Raw genomic sequence first — 21461 nt, forward strand, 5'->3', positions numbered from 1 at the left:
GCTAGAGGAGAGGATGAGAAGTGAATTAAATGGTGGAATGAAGAAAGTGGGAGGAAACGGAAAAATCCCGAGAAAACCTTCACATATGGTGTTTATCAACCACAAAGTTTACTTTGCAGAAATTGGGATCAAACCAAGGGCCCCATGCACCGGAAGTAAACTCTCTACCACCGATCCTCTACAAAAAATATGAAGATTATATTTCAAATAATTAAAAATACTTTTTCTTACCTTGCATGTTATTTTTGATAGGCTTTGAGATAGGTTTTAATTTAATTATGTCCCCACTTCTCAGAACGGTTTTGTCTGTAAAAGGAAATAATAATAATTTTAGATTTTATTATCATTTTGTGTAACAAGGCAGTTTGTTCCCTGAAATTCTTTAATGTAATTAAGTGTCTACTTTCTAATACGAAGGAAGCTTATTCTAAATATAGTGCTTAATATTTCTTAAATGAAAACAGTTGAAGATAGAAAATTCTTTTGTACGAGGAACGTTCCCAAAACAAGTGTACTAGGGCCCTCAAGGGCAGAGGAAATCTGTTACTGCTATGTTGGCAACACTGCCGTATAGCTTAGCTCTTACTCTTTACAGCGAGCCAATTCACGCGTCAGTACGACCACAACTGTGGCCGGTGGCCACAGTAACGTCTTCCGTGAAAGATGTAGATAAAGTCTGCCTCCAAGTGCGAGATTCGCAGCGTTATCCGTTATCTCATTGTGAAGGGAAATCTTCGTGTGAAGTTTTCAACGAGATCAAATCAGTTTATGATGATGGAATGGTGTCGTGAATTTAAAAACGGTCGTACTGATGTGCACGATGAGCAAAGGAGTGTAATACCGTCTATATTGACTGATTCGATTGTTGAGAAAAGTGAGAAAGATGTTCGTGGCGACCACATATTGACTTTAGATCAACTTTCGCCGATTGTCCCACAAATCTCCAAATCTCTGCTGCATGAAAATCACACAAATACTCGTATTTTATAAACTATGTGCAAGATGGGTTGACAGACCAGCACAAATTGAATCGAATTGCAACTTCCAAAGAGTTTTTGGAGCGGTATAAACTTGATGATGATTTTCTGCACTCTATTGTGACAGGGGATGAAACTTGGGTTACCCACGTTCACACTATCATCTGTTCATCTCCCTGAAGATGCACATGAGTGGTAAAAAAATTCAACTGACGAGGAAGTGGAGGTAGAGGTGAAGAATTGGGGAAAAGAGGTGCGGCAGACTTTTTTTTACCAAAGCATAAAATAAATTGATTCCTTGTCTCACTAAATGCATTGAGAGAAATGACGACTACGTGGAAAATTAGTTGACGTATGTACTAATGTAAACATGCAAAACTTTTGTTATAAATATATTTTTTTGAAACCTACAGAAAACTAGTAAACTTATTTTCTGGACGTGACTCATGAGCCTACACTGATCTGCTCTCTCTATCTCTTTTTTAAGTAGCAGCAGGGAATGTTTGACATCATAATGAGCCATTGTCTCGGGAGCTAGAGGAAATATAGGGTCTGAAGTGGCATCTTCTCATCTGAATTTTCTGCCCGAATTTAAGCTGTAGAAGATTCATTTCCAACTTCATGCAATGCGTTCTATTCTCAGTGAAGCACAGAAGAAGCTGATGCGTTGATCAGGCAACAACTGTGAGAGGCAAAGAAGAACACCGATGGTAAGCTAGTGGTGAGCCATAAACCATTTGTGGATCCTTGATTATGTCAACACTGCCGACACTCCTTTACAACATTTTCTCGCCTCCTTCGCTCCTCTTGTTTCTCTGAGTCGCTAAGCACGTTTCAATTAAAATAATACTGTTCCACATAATTTATCTAATATTTTAGGTGGGACTACATAGTCACTTGAGTAGATAAAGAGTACCCGATCTCTTTCTCCTGTTACTGAAGAGAGCAAATGGAAAATTAGGAAAAGGGGAGCTGAACTACGTTATGATCAGGACTTTTTTCATTCCCATGAAAGGCAAGGTGAGCATACTAAAGCTTCTCGCTTATATCTTTTAAATCATATGATTTCATTTTTCCTGTTATTATTATTTTCTTTTATTTCGGAAACAAGATCAAACTGTAACAGCCAATTTATACAACGTAAACTAACAAAAAGAAGACGTACTGAAACACAATTGAGAAAGGACGCAGATAAATCTTCAATAGTTCTATAGTAATGCTAGATGAATACGCTTGAAATTTATTAATGTGAAATATATTTATATATTATTAATATATTAGGATATTCGCTAATTTCTAATTTGTTACTTTCGGATTATTCCTAATTTCTAAAAAATATAATTATGATTCTCTCTAACGTACCTGGTCTATCTCCTGGAGCACCCAGATTGATTATTTGATAAATTCCTTCAACATTTGAGAACCCACTTGCAAACGGAAATACTGCAAAATTAAAAATAACATTTAGTTCTTATGCATATAGAGATTAGAAAGCCAAGCTTTGAAACGTAAATTCTATACTTAATACAAGTATGGTAGTTCCAGTTTTAGATTTAATTTCAAGTTAAATCTATTTTTTCATTTTAGTAATATAAGTTCACGGAACATCATAAAATACGAATTAAGTTTACTTGTAAACAAATGTATGCAAAGAATTGAATCATGATATAAACACACTGTTATACAATCATGTGTGTAAATTCGTCTTATACCCTGGTTACAGCTTTTTTTTTTTTTTAACCCAATTAGAACTTATTATGGAAGCTGGCACAGGTACTCTCTTCTTGCTTCCTAAATTCCGAAATGTGTTCAGGAACTTCTGGATCCCTGACTCGAAATAGTTTTATTACTGCACGTGGCTTTACGTCACGTCCACGAACTTTTAGAGTATCAACCTTAGCAAAGTTCCTGATATAAAATATTAGGTAATTTTAAAGAAAGGTCAGTTCAGTCCAATGGTACTCAGGAAACAAACAACGGAAGACCTATGTCAGTTGTCATCATGGACGTAACTAAAGATCTGTACTCTTCGTTTATCAGACTTGAATTTAAACAATATTCAAGTTTAGGACTAGTAAAATATTACTAGCCATCATTAGTTCGTCTCTGAATAATAATCCGCATCCAATCAGGGCCATATCAGGATTTGAGCTGAATGGCAATCAAAAGCACAGAACTGGAATGTTCACTGTCATCAGAATCTGCAAGGTATGTGTCTCAGAAATCTGTTTGTACTAAGCTTTTTTCAGTGCAAAAAATAATTCAGTAATAGACACTTTAATTCACACTCTAAATTATTTTTTTTTTATTTTTATAAAAAGGCCTTGTGTCCATCTTAAACACAAATTAAACATAACTTTCTTACAAGTCTGTCTAATTCTTTATTATAAATTAACGAGATTTCAGTTGGAGTAGTAGTCTGAAGAAGGAAGTGATATACTTCCGAAACTGTAACATTTCTACCTAATTTATAATAAAGAATTAGACAGCTTTGTAAGAAAGTTATGTTTAATTTGTGTCTAAATTAAACTATTAAAACGCTTCTAAGTTAGGTTTATAATATTTCATTGTTATACCCTGGCAAATACCCAAACGTAGAACCTAGATATAGAATAATTTCATATTTCAGCACAAGAAATGTAAAAAAGAGTTTTAAAAACATCGATAAAAATCCGTTGAACTTTGTACCCGTTGGTATTCGAACAAAATTCGTAGAGAACATAATCGGACAATAAGGGTGTAAATTTATATGGATCATTATCTGTGTGCAATGCTATAGTAATGCCTACGATGCCTTTTGTTCGAGTTCACAGAATGATAACCTGCCAGTGGTGCATCAGTGACAAATGAAGGTTTCTGCTACAAACGTGATCTCTCAAGTCGTGAATAGACAGAGACAGTTTTCGGGTGCCTTATATGATTGAATGATGACAGTCAATGTGTTTGGGCCATTCTGTTCTCTGCCAATTAATTATTATTAATTTTCCTAACAGCCTTATATTCAATTTTTGACAGTGTCATTCTGTATGTAGTGCCAATTTTTGTGTACAGATCAGTGTTGCAGACACGGCAAGCAAAATTACACACACCTCCGTCCAAATTGCACAATTTTACACACAAGCTGTAAGACAGTGCACACAGCATTACACAATACATAACTATCTATCTATATGTATATTATGTCTAATGACGTACATACCTATACGTACACTCATGTCCAAAATGATTGTCGCATATCTATAACAGGTTTGTTGAGCGAATATATTTGGATAATGATATCTCAGGGTACATTTAACACTCTTACTATGTGTATAATCGACAGAGACATGTATGTGGTAAATTTCATGTCAAAAGTTTTGTAAATAAGAACAATATAACGAAAAAAACTTTTCTTGTCGATTTAGCAACATTTTGATGTACTCATTCTAATGTTCGTATTTATAATTTTTTTTCTATGAAATTTAGCACAAATATACATTTCCCGATTATACACATAGTAACAATACTAGAAGTACCTTGCAAGTTTATTATCCAATTATATTCGCACAACACGACCGTTATGGATATGCAACAATCATTTTGGACATGAGTGTACTTTGACCAGCCATTCTTCAGGGATTCAGCGCTTGTTTTATTATTATTATTATTATTATTATTATTATTATTATTATTATATTATTATTATTATTATTATTATAAAACCGTAACCTTCCCGCCCATTGTCCCTTTCATTTTACTTTCAACCATGCGCAACGACTACGTGGATGCTCCAGAGCTCCGGCACCCACATAAATGATGTTGTGGGTGCGGCGCACCCACAAGATTTTTAGCTTGAACCCGGGTTTGAACCAGTTTCTCTTGCGTTTAAATCAGTCGTGTTACCGACTGAGCTAGGGCAGCCCCAATTTATCCTTATAGTACCGATATATTTTATTTTCTCACAGCACAGGTCTTTATGACAATGTTCATAAAATATTTTAACTAAAAGTAAATCAAACATCGAGACTTCCCTGAAAACATATAGGCTAATATGACCCGCCATTGATATGCACCCACATAAATCTTGGAAAGTCTGCGCCATTACTTTCAACGTACTTAATGTTTTTAATTGGACATCGGCCACTCTGTCGTTCATCTGTTTGCAAAATGGCATTTTCTTCACAAGTGGTAAGAAGACAAGACTTCTTACCACCTCCGCCTCATGTTTTGGCCAACATCGAGGGTCAATACACATTCATTCACATTGCTTGCTTGAACAAAGCGTCTTTGCTTGGGGATGTCATGACACCTGCCTGCGTTAGTTATTTCCCACTTAAGTCTTTCGCGCCCCTATTCTTCGTCTTCCTTCTTCTCTATCTCTCTCTCTGTCTTCATTACTTCGAGATTTTTTTTTTTTCAAATTTTTTAACCTCCCCCCCCGGTTTCTGAAACTCATGAAAACATACAATATTCATATCACTTATTTCGATCGTATGTACTAACTGAGACATCGAGGGATGCAATTCGTGGAGGTATTGCAGCACATCTCAGGACCATTTTCGCGATATTCAATCCACCACGGGAGAAACTGACGAGAAGGTACACTATACTTTCAGATTCCTAGAAACATTTGTTATTCATTGATCGTACAAATTATATCCATTGATTACTGATTTCTGGTTTTTCTTTCTATTGATTGGTCATATAGTGTGTATGTATTAGTAGTTTGGGCCCACTAGTTTCGAATAACATTGATTTTTTTTTCTGTATATACATCTATATATGTACTTACATAGTTTTAAAAGTTACGTGCCTGCTCTATTCGTTGTATTTCCACCTCTTATGTCAACTTATTAAATAACACCAACTATTTCTTTATACGCGGATCTTTAGTGAATTGAGAATGATTATTGATTATCGGGTTTACATATAAAGTACAATATTGCAACCTTATGAGGGAAAAAAGTGAATTTTTATAGTCAGGGTTTTTGTTTTGTTTTTGAGCCAATAAAATATGAATACTTATCGAATATAAAAAGGTTATGTAGATATTAAATGTCGACGAAATACTACGATGGATATTAAAGTGAAATTTATTATATTGAGTAATATGAATATATATATATATGCGAGTATGTATGTGAAGGGCTCGGTATTTACCCTGGTTGTTTTAGGTTGCCATAGATTTTTGACACCCGACATTTACCAACTATTTGTGATATATAGTATTACCGCGTAAATTGTAATAAATGACATTTTGTTGAGTTGTTATTAATGTTTGTAACTATTAAAGTTGAATATCATGTTAAATACTGCATGTAAATAAAACAAGTAGCAGGTCGTAAGAAAAGTAAAAATAACCCTAATCCTTATCCACATTTATTTTGCGAGATCATAGTGAAATTAGTAAGCTACGAAACAGTGTGCCCCACCAACGAATCCTTCTATCAGTAAACCATGAAACAAATCCTTCCTCTACGATCGGAAACCTAACTATACAGAGACTAGAATCTTTTGACTACACGATCTATACTAGGAAAAAATTAGTGATCTTAAATTCAATGAACTGAAATTTGGTTAATAATTTAATGTGAATACAGGAATATGGAAATATGTTCCCAATGTCTGTGACTGGATTCGATAATTTTTCTTTAATCTTGATAAACTTTGAAATTTTATATCAAGTGCGTCAAGTGACGAAATGAGAAATATAAATATATATGTGATATGAAGCAACTATTTGTCTATAGTTAAAACAAAAACAATTAAATACTCTCATGGACACAAATCACAGTGCGTAAAGAGAGTTGAAAAAGGAGTTATTATCGACGTGAGAACAAAGACTCATAAAATTGTCGAAATGTCTCCTCTTGGGACAGAGACTCAATAAAATGCTACTAAAGTGTTTTTTTTAAAGAATGATTAACCAATTATATTTTTTTTCTTTCTTTTGCCCGCAATGATATGTATTCATTGCACTGAATCTTAAATATATTGACCTTTGAATTTTTTTTTTATTTTTGTCTTTGGTCTTTTGTCGAATTTTTTTTAATGTAATCCAACTTTTAATATATCTAGAAAGAGAAATGTGTTATTTGATCTTGTTGAAAGTAGTGGATTTCTGTGCATGCTTATGAAACATTCTTTTCATGTATTAAATTTTTCCTGTTATGTCAAACTAAGTTTTCTTTTATTGAAATGTAATAAATGTCTATAGAAATGTAGTTAGGTTAGTTTAATTCAACTAAATACAACCTGAAGTATACATTGTCCTGTATGAATGTGTGTGTGAGTGAAATGTAGGTTTAGTATTAAGTGCACCAATTATTTTGACATATATGTGTGACTTATTATAATTAATGGTAGCTAGCAATTAAAGTCATTGAATGTTAATACTAACTTAATTTAAGTTGGCTCTATGAAGGAAGTAAAAAGGACTGAAGTAGCCTGAACAAATGATCATCATGGGAGAACTGTGAAAGTCAAAATCTTCGACAAATATGTGATACTCTGATTTTTTTTTCTTTCCCTCTGTGGTCGATTCTAACATGCCATCAACTTCGTCGTTCATTTTTTAAATATTGGATATTAGTCTAGAACTTCTGGAAATATTGAATAAACGGTAAAATTAAACTTTCTCATCTATCTCAGAGCTAGATTGGGATAATTCGGTAGTTGGGGTTAAATGGATCTAGGTCGGGGATGTATGGGTTAACATGTGTCTACCTTTGATTACCTTAATACCAAATATTCACCCAATAGCTATTGGAAATGATCCCAATTCGATAATTATTCACTTTCCTTTACCATATTTCTCAAAATATCCAGTAACAGTTTCCTCTTTATCACCTTCTTACTTTACCTCTTTCCTCTTCTATCTTCCTTTTCCTTTCTTCATCTTCTTCTTCTATTTTTAATAAAACTGAAAAGGGGGTCGTGACTGGGAATTCTATATGTAATAAACACGGTCATGTATTTATTTATTTTATTTTATTTTCTTTAGAAGTCCGATAAAAAGTTTTCTCGTTTCGATCGAACCTAGTATGTTCGAAATTAAGAAATGGGCAATGTATTCCAATGTAATTAGACATAAGCTGATAGCTTCATGAATATCCCCACCAGGGGTGAAGGGTTCCCACTCACGACTTATTCCGTGCATCACATTTGTTGCAGATTCTTTCTTCCCTCAATCAGTTTTAGATTGACGAGCCGTGACGGGATTCGTTGTTATGGAAACGGTGGTTTCTATGGCAACGGCCCCCCTTTTTTCAGTTTTAGAGTGGCGACACGTGACAAGACTGTTGCCATGGTAACGCATGTTTACTGTGGTAACGGATCTGAAAACGCTTATTGAATAATACCAGTTATCATGCCAATCAGTTTGAATTGGTGAACCGCGACAAGAATGGTTGTCATGGCAACGTTTGTTCCCATGGCAACGGATCTCAGTTTAAATGGCGACTGATAGATCTGAATTTTTTTTAAGAATGTCAAAGAGTGAGGTTTAAGGCATGTTGAATTGATTAGAACATTGAAATTAATAAGAGAAATTTTATAGTCAAGTGGGACAAGTAGAGTCGTTGGCTACTTTGTCATTTTTGTTTCCTTTTCTAAGGGGGAAAAAGAGAAGGAGTGTCAAAATTTTTCTAAATTAGAACTAAACGCTAGAAGGGTTTCAAGGAAGGAAAGAGAATGGGAGTCCTTTAATTCATGAATAATACTTGTCTGGATAGCGAATAAGTATTTTATAGTATATGTGTATTTTTGATATATATCTTGTCTTTTGTAAAGTGTAAAGTGTCTCAAAGCTATGGCAACAAAAAAGGTTGTTGTGTCACAGGGCGAATGTGAAGTCACGTGCACTCAATGCACATTAGATGAAAAAGAGAAAAGATCTCGCGCCCCGCGGAGATTAATAAGATGCACCGGTTGTGGACTAAAATGGATCCATTTTGCTTGCTCCAATTTGGATGATACTGCTGAAAATGCAGAAAAGGTTCAAACCGGCGAAATAATAAAATACTGTGAGGATTGTGAAAAGGACCGAGGCCAAATATCTCCAGCGGAGATATCTGACCTCGACGATGAGGAAAAGAATGGAAATCACAGTGATTCTCGGGATCAGACGGCAAACCCGAAGGAAGGAATGTCATCTGGAGGGTCTGACACGTCTGCATTAATTCGCCAGATGATGGAAATGATGCATGAAAAATTTTCTAATATGAACGAAAAATTCACTAACATGGAAGTTAAAATAGATCAGAATAGTGCAGATCTGAGGCGTGAGATAAATCAGAAGTTAGATCAGAATAATGCAGATCTGAGGCGTGAGAATGCAGAAATGAGACGTGAAATAAATGAAAAGTTTGATACCTCGAAACGAGAGACCGATGCTCGATTCGAGGTATTAAACAATAAATTTGACCAGATCTGTTTAGACTTTGCTTCTTCGATTAGCAAATTGAAAGAGCAATCGTTTACTGAACTAGAGCAGGTTAGATACCAGGCCCAACAGTCTACCGAGCAGCTCAGAGACGAAACAAATAAAAAATTAAATGAAATAGATGTAAGGTTTGAGAGTACAAACAAAAAATTTGGTGACATCGAACAAAAGGTTGAACAGCAGCAGGCTGAAATAAGTAAATTAAATGTTGTAATATCTAACCTATCAATAGAAACCAAACTAGAGTCGGTTGATCAAAGGATTGGTCAAATTCAAACCGAAGTAGACAGTCTTAAGGGGAATATTACTAAATTGGAAATCGTCAAGTCTGATATCTCCTATCCTTTTCCTGATAGCGATTCTCCAGGGAAAATTTTCCCAGAAACAAGTAACGTCCAACCGGGAAAGAGTCAAGTGTTGCCTGATGCACGGGACACAGCAATGTATTGTCCCCCGCATCAGCCAACCTCGAAATCATGGTTGAGTAATTTCGATGTACCGATGCAGTCGAGTGTTGTGACTACAACAGTCACTAGCGTAAATGCTCACTCTACCTTTGGAATGGTACAGTCTTACAGCGTGCTGCCAGGAGGGGAAAGGAGATGTGCCGGACCGTCGGTTACTGCCGTGGTGGGTCCTAAGTTCGAACCTTACATGGTCAACACTAATTATAAAACCTCTCTTGGTCATATGGGAGCGTTCAGTTCAGTGACCACTCCGTCGGTGGCAAATCCGGTGACAACCCCAACCGCTCAGGATAACGCGTTGATTCCAATAGATTCTTTTCCTGCCCCGTATAGTATGAGCTCTAAAGTTTCCCTCCGGGATATTGAACGTTTTCCCACTTTCGATGGGAACATTACTAACGGGTTACCTCGAGTTTTCCTGCGGAGACTGCAGCAATATCTAGACATGTACAAACTTACTGATGGGGAACGCCTACAGATAGTTGAAAAATGTTTGATCGCCGCTTCGGGCGCATGGTTTGCCTCTGTTAAATACCAAATCCGGACGTTCAGTGATTTTTTGATTCTTTTCAAAGAAGAGTATTGTAATGAGCACATCGAGCGGCTCCAAAAGAGAAACTTACAATCACTCCGGTATGATCGCTCCAAGTATGGGTCCCTCTTGGACTATGCTTGGAAAATCATTGAACTATATTATCAGATAGCTGAACATCCCTCTCAGGCCGAACTGGTAGATATTATAGTTAACGCTCTTCCACCCGATGAGTCCCGGACCATAGCGTCCCACTTGTGCCAAACGGTGCGAGAAGTCACCTCACGTTTAGCTGCCTTGTGCGGCAAGGAAGTTGGTGGTCCACCAAAACGATACTTCGCCCGACAGGCAAAGATTCTAAAACCGACGAAGACGAAGGTAACGGCAAGTTGCCAGACAGATTTCCTGAGTTATACCCAAGCTGGATCTCGTTATCCTAGTGGGTACGGCTCAGAAAACAACAATAATGGCCGGCGACTATTTAGGAATCGGCCCATGTTCAACAATCGCCGGAGTTATCGTCCCTATGACCGTACCAACATGGAATCGAACCCGGATAGGGGCGATAACACCAGGAGGAATTTTAACAGGACGTACGGAAAAAGGGAGAACGGTAATAGTCAGGGCAATAATAATAACAATAATAGTAACAATAATGTAAATCGACCCCAGAATTCAGTCCCTTCGCAAGTGCGTGGTAACGGTGAGCTTAGAACAATATTAAATGGCAGTGATAGACGGGAAACTGCGGCTTAATGTCATCAGATATACTAGTCGACGGCTGAAGCCTTACGAATTGTCTCTGTCGATTTCTCAGTTATAACTTCTGTCCGTTCTATTGCTATATGAACACTACTGAAAAAAAAAATATCGGAACTCACAATTTTCGAAATTTAAAGATTTTCAATTGTACAGAAGATAAACGTAGTGAATTACTCGCGCAATACCCCAAGTAGATATAATATACTGTCCTAGTGAGACTGGTAACGTTTGAATGGGATGAATGAGTGTGTTAAATTAACAAGCATCAGTAGTTAGTATTTCCAATTAGCAAAATTTTGTTATTCTAACAAAATTTTGTTAATGGGCCGGGGAAAACTGTAATGTACCATTACAGTTGAGAGTAATGGCAACTTTTTTTTTACGCACCCTGTACCTAGTAATTTTTTTTTATTCAATTTCGGTTTAGTTACACAATTTATTTACTCTCTTTACTTCGAATTAAATATAATGAATCGAAAGGTTTCATTAGTAACCATATTCCCACTGAATAATATATTTTATTTATATTTTGATTAAGTGTAAATCCCATTTTCGGATATATAAGTCGAATAGTTACAAGGTTTACCATTCTGACGTCATACCGAAACATAGTTCTGTCATTGGATATAAATTTCCTTAATTTCAGACCAATGTAGATTTTGGCCAGGTACCTAATCTTTCCCTCACCCCCTCTCACTAGTCCATAGTCACTTTCAGATCCGGTTATATCTGGATTTGCCAAATTTCTATTTGCTTTGTAATTTCCACGGCTAAAGTTTTCGTTCTGATTGGAGGAATTCTCCTACCTCTGGCTTTTTCGGCGCAATGTTATCAGAATAATCGAAGACACCTTACGAGGCGCAGCTTATAATTTCGCCTACATATCTGCGGTAAAAGGACTAGGATTTTAATAGAATTCAGGTAAAAATCTGATTTAATTTCATAGGTGAACATTGAAGGCTGTGTAGGAGCCCCAAAAACAGGGAAAAAATCTACATTTTTCGTAAAGAAACAATAAGTTAGTGAAACATCCAGTTCTGTTTACTAGGAAGCCATGTTTGCTGCCTATCTAGAATAGACAGAGTGAAAGAGTGACTTTACTTTTTTTTTATTTCAAATTCAATTAGGGATTAGGGAAATTACGACCTGTTTAGTGCATGTTGTTCGTGTATTAGGTAGATGTGATTTTTTATTATTTATTTAGTAATTGCATGTACGTAGTAGGTTTGATAGTTGTAATGTAAATAATCATAATGGCAGCTTAAGTTAGCTTAAAAGGGCTCCTATCCCCTTTTCCAAATTGAACCAATTCTAGCGGGGGAATGGGTTAGTTATTATTTGTTTTAAGGCCTTTTCCCCTCTCAGGGGAAGGGTCCCTCAATAAACCTCGTTAAGGTGCCCCCAGGGCATCAATCTTTGGCAATAATTATGTAAACAATTGGTCAGGTCAATTGGACCTAGGGTTACCTTTCTCATTTTGCCCCCCTTTAAGTTTAATAGAGCCGACTGTATATACCAACAAGGGAGTATTTTTCGTCAACATGCATGTAATTAAATGGTGCATGTTTGGTTTAGTTAGTTGTCTTTATGTATAGTACTAACAGTGGTGTATGTAGTTAGTAGTTTTGTGTGAGTGTGTGAATTTTCGGTTAGGACAGTGTATAAATATGCGTTAAGTTAGTACCATTTGTCTAACTCGAAGTATACTAAACCGGAGTAAATATTAAATTTCTGATTAATGAGTACAAGTATATATTTCAGTACACGGTAAATTATGCCTCCACTACAGCGCCATTGCGTCCGGTTTCGCTAATCAATTGTTTGTTGACATTACGACATCGCATGACTTAGTGATTTAAGTTGTTTGATTTTGGCCATTTATTTCTAAATTACATCCCGTGGACATGGTTTTCGGTTCAGATGAGTATACATTCATATAAGATAGCATGAGATCTTACTGTACTGAAAATTTCAGCTTGCTAGGTCCAGTAGTAACTGAAATATCTACTGAAATAAAGAATACCTATTTTCTTAATAGAAGTAAAGCCCATATGCTGTTACTGTTTGTTTCAAAATGTAGTATTAAATTCTCTTTTCCCGTGGCTGTAGAAAATTCCATTGTTGCTTTAGTTTTATCAGCATATCAGAAATAAAATCATCGTTGACAATTTAACTTTCAGTAAATACACGTATGATTTTTTTTTTTAAACTGCGAAGTAAATACAATTTGGGTGCTTCGAAACAAAGAGTACGTGGATCGATGAATGTTATCGTGTAGTAGTTTGAGCGTGATAGATTGTGATAATTATATATATTTATTACTGTGTAATGTAAATATGTGTATGGCCTGCGTGTAAAATGTATGAAATAGGGTGTCTGTAAAATATTACTTCGCGCGAAAATTAGTAGATAATGAATGAATGTAATGATATATTAATAATATGATATAGAATATGAATGAGATGATGACACCTATATTTAAATGGATAGGCCTAGTGTATGTTATATAGTGAAAATATGAATACGTTTACGAAAAAAAAAAATCTCTCGCGTTTTGACTTCTACACCAGTACATTCATCCAACCGAGTTTGCTACTTGAATAGTAAATTGTAGTTGGGAATTGTGTGTTACTTCGCATTTAAGTACCTCATAATAACAGCCCCGGATCTTAAGCCTTTCAATAGATAGGGTAGCATCATGTGGGAATTACTTCTAAAGGGTGACAGAAATGATAATTAAGAAAACCAACTGCTATATCCTGTGATCATCTAAAAGTACAGGTTTCGGTCATTTGTACCTTTAACATTCATTGCCTCTCCGAGATTTTTTTTCGTTGCTTACCTTATTTATTTATTGTGCAGTGTTCATATAACTCAGTTCGGACTATCCGATTAAATCAACTGCTACTAAATTAATATTTATGTCATTAGCGTACCCGGACGTCGACCCCTAGTCCCCTTAAGTATTTTCATGTCTTTTCTTAGTTTAATTAGATGAGGGAAATTAACGACGTCCCAGACTGTGGCATGTCTGCGCGGGGTAGCCATCGGTGATGTTTGGTTATTGAAATCACCGATCCAAAATTCAGTTTATTTAATTTTTTTTATTTTGGCAAATTCTCATTAGGGATATCTTAGCTATTACTCTAATTTCATTACTATTCTGGAATCTTCTAGTTTCCAAGAGGTCGGATGATTTTTTTTCTTTTGAAATTCTAAATTAACGCCGTCTCTAACCTTCCGGAGGATTTTCGGGACCCTGCTGGTTTGGGCCGGATACGGGGATCGGATTTCAATCTTACAACCAAACTCTTGTGGGATTGGGATCTGATGGACACAGAACTTGCATCCTTGGCAGCAGGGCGCTCCTTGAGTCTACGTATTTGAGTAGACCACCCTTTTGGCATGTTAAGAATATTTTGGCTATGGATTTTGTTGAGAGCGAAATTCGACTTTTATCTTTGTAGCGTTAGTTATTTCCCACTTAAGTCTTTCGCGCCCCTATTCTTCGTCTTCCTTCTTCTCTATCTCTCTCTCTGTCTTCATTACTTCGAGATTTTTTTTTTCAAATTTTTTAACCTCCCCCCCCGGTTTCTGAAACTCATGAAAACATACAATATTCATATCACTTATTTCGATCGTATGTACTAACTGAGACATCGAGGGATGCAATTCGTGGAGGTATTGCAGCACATCTCAGGACCATTTTCGCGATATTCAATCCACCACGGGAGAAACTGACGAGAAGGTACACTATACTTTCAGATTCCTAGAAACATTTGTTATTCATTGATCGTACAAATTATATCCATTGATTACTGATTTCTGGTTTTTCTTTCTATTGATTGGTCATATAGTGTGTATGTATTAGTAGTTTGGGCCCACTAGTTTCGAATAACATTGATTTTTTTTTCTGTATATACATCTATATATGTACTTACATAGTTTTAAAAGTTACGTGCCTGCTCTATTCGTTGTATTTCCACCTCTTATGTCAACTTATTAAATAACACCAACTATTTCTTTATACGCGGATCTTTAGTGAATTGAGAATGATTATTGATTATCGGGTTTACATATAAAGTACAATATTGCAACCTTATGAGGGAAAAAAGTGAATTTTTATAGTCAGGGTTTTTGTTTTGTTTTTGAGCCAATAAAATATGAATACTTATCGAATATAAAAAGGTTATGTAGATATTAAATGTCGACGAAATACTACGATGGATATTAAAGTGAAATTTATTATATTGAGTAATATGAATATATATATATATGCGAGTATGTATGTGAAGGGCTCGGTATTTACCCTGGTTGTTTTAGGTTGCTATAGATTTTTGACACCCGACATTTACCAACTATTTGTGATATATAGTATTACCGCGTAAATTGTAATAAATGACATTTTGTTGAGTTGTTATTGATGTTTGTAACTATTAAAGTTGAATATCATGTTAAATACTGCATGTAAATAAAACAAGTAGCAGGTCGTAAGAAAAGTAAAAATAACCCTAATCCTTATCCACATTTATTTTGCGAGATCATAGTGAAATTAGTAAGCTACGAAACAGTGTGCCCCACCAACGAATCCTTCTATCAGTAAACCATGAAACAAATCCTTCCTCTACGATCGGAAACCTAACTATACAGAGACTAGAATCTTTTGACTACACGATCTATACTAGGAAAAAATTAGTGATCTTAAATTCAATGAACTGAAATTTGGTTAATAATTTAATGTGAATACAGGAATATGGAAATATGTTCCCAATGTCTGTGACTGGATTCGATAATTTTTCTTTAATCTTGATAAACTTTGAAATTTTATATCAAGTGCGTCAAGTGACGAAATGAGAAATATAAATATATATGTGATATGAAGCAACTATTTGTCTATAGTTAAAACAAAAACAATTAAATACTCTCATGGACACAAATCACAGTGCGTAAAGAGAGTTGAAAAAGGAGTTATTATCGACGTGAGAACAAAGACTCATAAAATTGTCGAAATGTCTCCTCTTGGGACAGAGACTCAATAAAATGCTACTAAAGTGTTTTTTTTAAAGAATGATTAACCAATTATATTTTTTTTTCTTTCTTTTGCCCGCAATGATATGTATTCATTGCACTGAATCTTAAATATATTGACCTTTGAATTTTTTTTTTATTTTTGTCTTTGGTCTTTTGTCGAATTTTTTTTTATGTAATCCAACTTTTAATATATCTAGAAAGAGAAATGTGTTATTTGATCTTGTTGAAAGTAGTGGATTTCTGTGCATGCTTATGAAACATTCTTTTCATGTATTAAATTTTTCCTGTTATGTCAAACTAAGTTTTCTTTTATTGAAATGTAATAAATGTCTATAGAAATGTAGTTAGGTTAGTTTAATTCAACTAAATACAACCTGAAGTATACATTGTCCTGTATGAATGTGTGTGTGAGTGAAATGTAGGTTTAGTATTAAGTGCACCAATTATTTTGACATATATGTGTGACTTATTATAATTAATGGTAGCTAGCAATTAAAGTCATTGAATGTTAATACTAACTTAATTTAAGTTGGCTCTATGAAGGAAGTAAAAAGGACTGAAGTAGCCTGAACAAATGATCATCATGGGAGAACTGTGAAAGTCAAAATCTTCGACAAATATGTGATACTCTGATTTTTTTTTCTTTCCCTCTGTGGTCGATTCTAACATGCCATCAACTTCGTCGTTCATTTTTTAAATATTGGATATTAGTCTAGAACTTCTGGAAATATTGAATAAACGGTAAAATTAAACTTTCTCATCTATCTCAGAGCTAGATTGGGATAATTCGGTAGTTGGGGTTAAATGGATCTAGGTCGGGGATGTATGGGTTAACATGTGTCTACCTTTGATTACCTTAATACCAAATATTCACCCAATAGCTATTGGAAATGATCCCAATTCGATAATTATTCACTTTCCTTTACCATATTTCTCAAAATATCCAGTAACAGTTTCCTCTTTATCACCTTCTTACTTTACCTCTTTCCTCTTCTATCTTCCTTTTCCTTTCTTCATCTTCTTCTTCTATTTTTAATAAAACTGAAAAGGGGGTCGTGACTGGGAATTCTATATGTAATAAACACGGTCATGTATTTATTTATTTTATTTTATTTTCTTTAGAAGTCCGATAAAAAGTTTTCTCGTTTCGATCGAACCTAGTATGTTCGAAATTAAGAAATGGGCAATGTATTCCAATGTAATTAGACATAAGCTGATAGCTTCATGAATATCCCCACCAGGGGTGAAGGGTTCCCACTCACGACTTATTCCGTGCATCACATTTGTTGCAGATTCTTTCTTCCCTCAATCAGTTTTAGATTGACGAGCCGTGACGGGATTCGTTGTTATGGAAACGGTGGTTTCTATGGCAACGGCCCCCCTTTTTTCAGTTTTAGAGTGGCGACACGTGACAAGACTGTTGCCATGGTAACGCATGTTTACTGTGGTAACGGATCTGAAAACGCTTATTGAATAATACCAGTTATCATGCCAATCAGTTTGAATTGGTGAACCGCGACAAGAATGGTTGTCATGGCAACGTTTGTTCCCATGGCAACGGATCTCAGTTTAAATGGCGACTGATAGATCTGAATTTTTTTTAAGAATGTCAAAGAGTGAGGTTTAAGGCATGTTGAATTGATTAGAACATTGAAATTAATAAGAGAAATTTTATAGTCAAGTGGGACAAGTAGAGTCGTTGGCTACTTTGTCATTTTTGTTTCCTTTTCTAAGGGGGAAAAAGAGAAGGAGTGTCAAAATTTTTCTAAATTAGAACTAAACGCTAGAAGGGTTTCAAGGAAGGAAAGAGAATGGGAGTCCTTTAATTCATGAATAATACTTGTCTGGATAGCGAATAAGTATTTTATAGTATATGTGTATTTTTGATATATATCTTGTCTTTTGTAAAGTGTAAAGTGTCTCAAAGCTATGGCAACAAAAAAGGTTGTTGTGTCACAGGGCGAATGTGAAGTCACGTGCACTCAATGCACATTAGATGAAAAAGAGAAAAGATCTCGCGCCCCGCGGAGATTAATAAGATGCACCGGTTGTGGACTAAAATGGATCCATTTTGCTTGCTCCAATTTGGATGATACTGCTGAAAATGCAGAAAAGGTTCAAACCGGCGAAATAATAAAATACTGTGAGGATTGTGAAAAGGACCGAGGCCAAATATCTCCAGCGGAGATATCTGACCTCGACGATGAGGAAAAGAATGGAAATCACAGTGATTCTCGGGATCAGACGGCAAACCCGAAGGAAGGAATGTCATCTGGAGGGTCTGACACGTCTGCATTAATTCGCCAGATGATGGAAATGATGCATGAAAAATTTTCTAATATGAACGAAAAATTCACTAACATGGAAGTTAAAATAGATCAGAATAGTGCAGATCTGAGGCGTGAGATAAATCAGAAGTTAGATCAGAATAATGCAGATCTGAGGCGTGAGAATGCAGAAATGAGACGTGAAATAAATGAAAAGTTTGATACCTCGAAACGAGAGACCGATGCTCGATTCGAGGTATTAAACAATAAATTTGACCAGATCTGTTTAGACTTTGCTTCTTCGATTAGCAAATTGAAAGAGCAATCGTTTACTGAACTAGAGCAGGTTAGATACCAGGCCCAACAGTCTACCGAGCAGCTCAGAGACGAAACAAATAAAAAATTAAATGAAATAGATGTAAGGTTTGAGAGTACAAACAAAAAATTTGGTGACATCGAACAAAAGGTTGAACAGCAGCAGGCTGAAATAAGTAAATTAAATGTTGTAATATCTAACCTATCAATAGAAACCAAACTAGAGTCGGTTGATCAAAGGATTGGTCAAATTCAAACCGAAGTAGACAGTCTTAAGGGGAATATTACTAAATTGGAAATCGTCAAGTCTGATATCTCCTATCCTTTTCCTGATAGCGATTCTCCAGGGAAAATTTTCCCAGAAACAAGTAACGTCCAACCGGGAAAGAGTCAAGTGTTGCCTGATGCACGGGACACAGCAATGTATTGTCCCCCGCATCAGCCAACCTCGAAATCATGGTTGAGTAATTTCGATGTACCGATGCAGTCGAGTGTTGTGACTACAACAGTCACTAGCGTAAATGCTCACTCTACCTTTGGAATGGTACAGTCTTACAGCGTGCTGCCAGGAGGGGAAAGGAGATGTGCCGGACCGTCGGTTACTGCCGTGGTGGGTCCTAAGTTCGAACCTTACATGGTCAACACTAATTATAAAACCTCTCTTGGTCATATGGGAGCGTTCAGTTCAGTGACCACTCCGTCGGTGGCAAATCCGGTGACAACCCCAACCGCTCAGGATAACGCGTTGATTCCAATAGATTCTTTTCCTGCCCCGTATAGTATGAGCTCTAAAGTTTCCCTCCGGGATATTGAACGTTTTCCCACTTTCGATGGGAACATTACTAACGGGTTACCTCGAGTTTTCCTGCGGAGACTGCAGCAATATCTAGACATGTACAAACTTACTGATGGGGAACGCCTACAGATAGTTGAAAAATGTTTGATCGCCGCTTCGGGCGCATGGTTTGCCTCTGTTAAATACCAAATCCGGACGTTCAGTGATTTTTTGATTCTTTTCAAAGAAGAGTATTGTAATGAGCACATCGAGCGGCTCCAAAAGAGAAACTTACAATCACTCCGGTATGATCGCTCCAAGTATGGGTCCCTCTTGGACTATGCTTGGAAAATCATTGAACTATATTATCAGATAGCTGAACATCCCTCTCAGGCCGAACTGGTAGATATTATAGTTAACGCTCTTCCACCCGATGAGTCCCGGACCATAGCGTCCCACTTGTGCCAAACGGTGCGAGAAGTCACCTCACGTTTAGCTGCCTTGTGCGGCAAGGAAGTTGGTGGTCCACCAAAACGATACTTCGCCCGACAGGCAAAGATTCTAAAACCGACGAAGACGAAGGTAACGGCAAGTTGCCAGACAGATTTCCTGAGTTATACCCAAGCTGGATCTCGTTATCCTAGTGGGTACGGCTCAGAAAACAACAATAATGGCCGGCGACTATTTAGGAATCGGCCCATGTTCAACAATCGCCGGAGTTATCGTCCCTATGACCGTACCAACATGGAATCGAACCCGGATAGGGGCGATAACACCAGGAGGAATTTTAACAGGACGTACGGAAAAAGGGAGAACGGTAATAGTCAGGGCAATAATAATAACAATAATAGTAACAATAATGTAAATCGACCCCAGAATTCAGTCCCTTCGCAAGTGCGTGGTAACGGTGAGCTTAGAACAATATTAAATGGCAGTGATAGACGGGAAACTGCGGCTTAATGTCATCAGATATACTAGTCGACGGCTGAAGCCTTACGAATTGTCTCTGTCGATTTCTCAGTTATAACTTCTGTCCGTTCTATTGCTATATGAACACTACTGAAAAAAAAAATATCGGAACTCACAATTTTCGAAATTTAAAGATTTTCAATTGTACAGAAGATAAACGTAGTGAATTACTCGCGCAATACCCCAAGTAGATATAATATACTGTCCTAGTGAGACTGGTAACGTTTGAATGGGATGAATGAGTGTGTTAAATTAACAAGCATCAGTAGTTAGTATTTCCAATTAGCAAAATTTTGTTATTCTAACAAAATTTTGTTAATGGGCCGGGGAAAACTGTAATGTACCATTACAGTTGAGAGTAATGGCAACTTTTTTTTTACGCACCCTGTACCTAGTAATTTTTTTTTATTCAATTTCGGTTTAGTTACACAATTTATTTACTCTCTTTACTTCGAATTAAATATAATGAATCGAAAGGTTTCATTAGTAACCATATTCCCACTGAATAATATATTTTATTTATATTTTGATTAAGTGTAAATCCCATTTTCGGATATATAAGTCGAATAGTTACAAGGTTTACCATTCTGACGTCATACCGAAACATAGTTCTGTCATTGGATATAAATTTCCTTAATTTCAGACCAATGTAGATTTTGGCCAGGTACCTAATCTTTCCCTCACCCCCTCTCACTAGTCCATAGTCACTTTCAGATCCGGTTATATCTGGATTTGCCAAATTTCTATTTGCTTTGTAATTTCCACGGCTAAAGTTTTCGTTCTGATTGGAGGAATTCTCCTACCTCTGGCTTTTTCGGCGCAATGTTATCAGAATAATCGAAGACACCTTACGAGGCGCAGCTTATAATTTCGCCTACATATCTGCGGTAAAAGGACTAGGATTTTAATAGAATTCAGGTAAAAATCTGATTTAATTTCATAGG

General features: G+C 36.1%; 1 protein-coding gene across 1 annotated transcript in view; it reads right to left on the reverse strand.

Moving 5' to 3' along the window:
* LOC145672844 (uncharacterized) overlaps positions 1-21461 on the reverse strand; it is a 174542-nt gene that overhangs the window by 108343 nt on the left and 44738 nt on the right. Inside the window, exons 3-4 of the mRNA XM_081741996.1 lie at positions 2340-2420; positions 232-306 (exon numbers count right to left, since the gene is read on the reverse strand). Coding sequence (XP_081598122.1) covers positions 232-306; positions 2340-2420 — 156 coding nt within the window. The remainder of the gene's footprint in view (positions 1-231; positions 307-2339; positions 2421-21461) is intronic.

The sequence above is a fragment of the Thermobia domestica genome, chromosome 16 (genome assembly GCF_964235325.1).
Source record: "Thermobia domestica chromosome 16, izTheDome1.hap1.1, whole genome shotgun sequence".
In the NCBI taxonomy this organism is placed as follows: Eukaryota; Metazoa; Arthropoda; class Insecta; order Zygentoma; family Lepismatidae; genus Thermobia; species Thermobia domestica.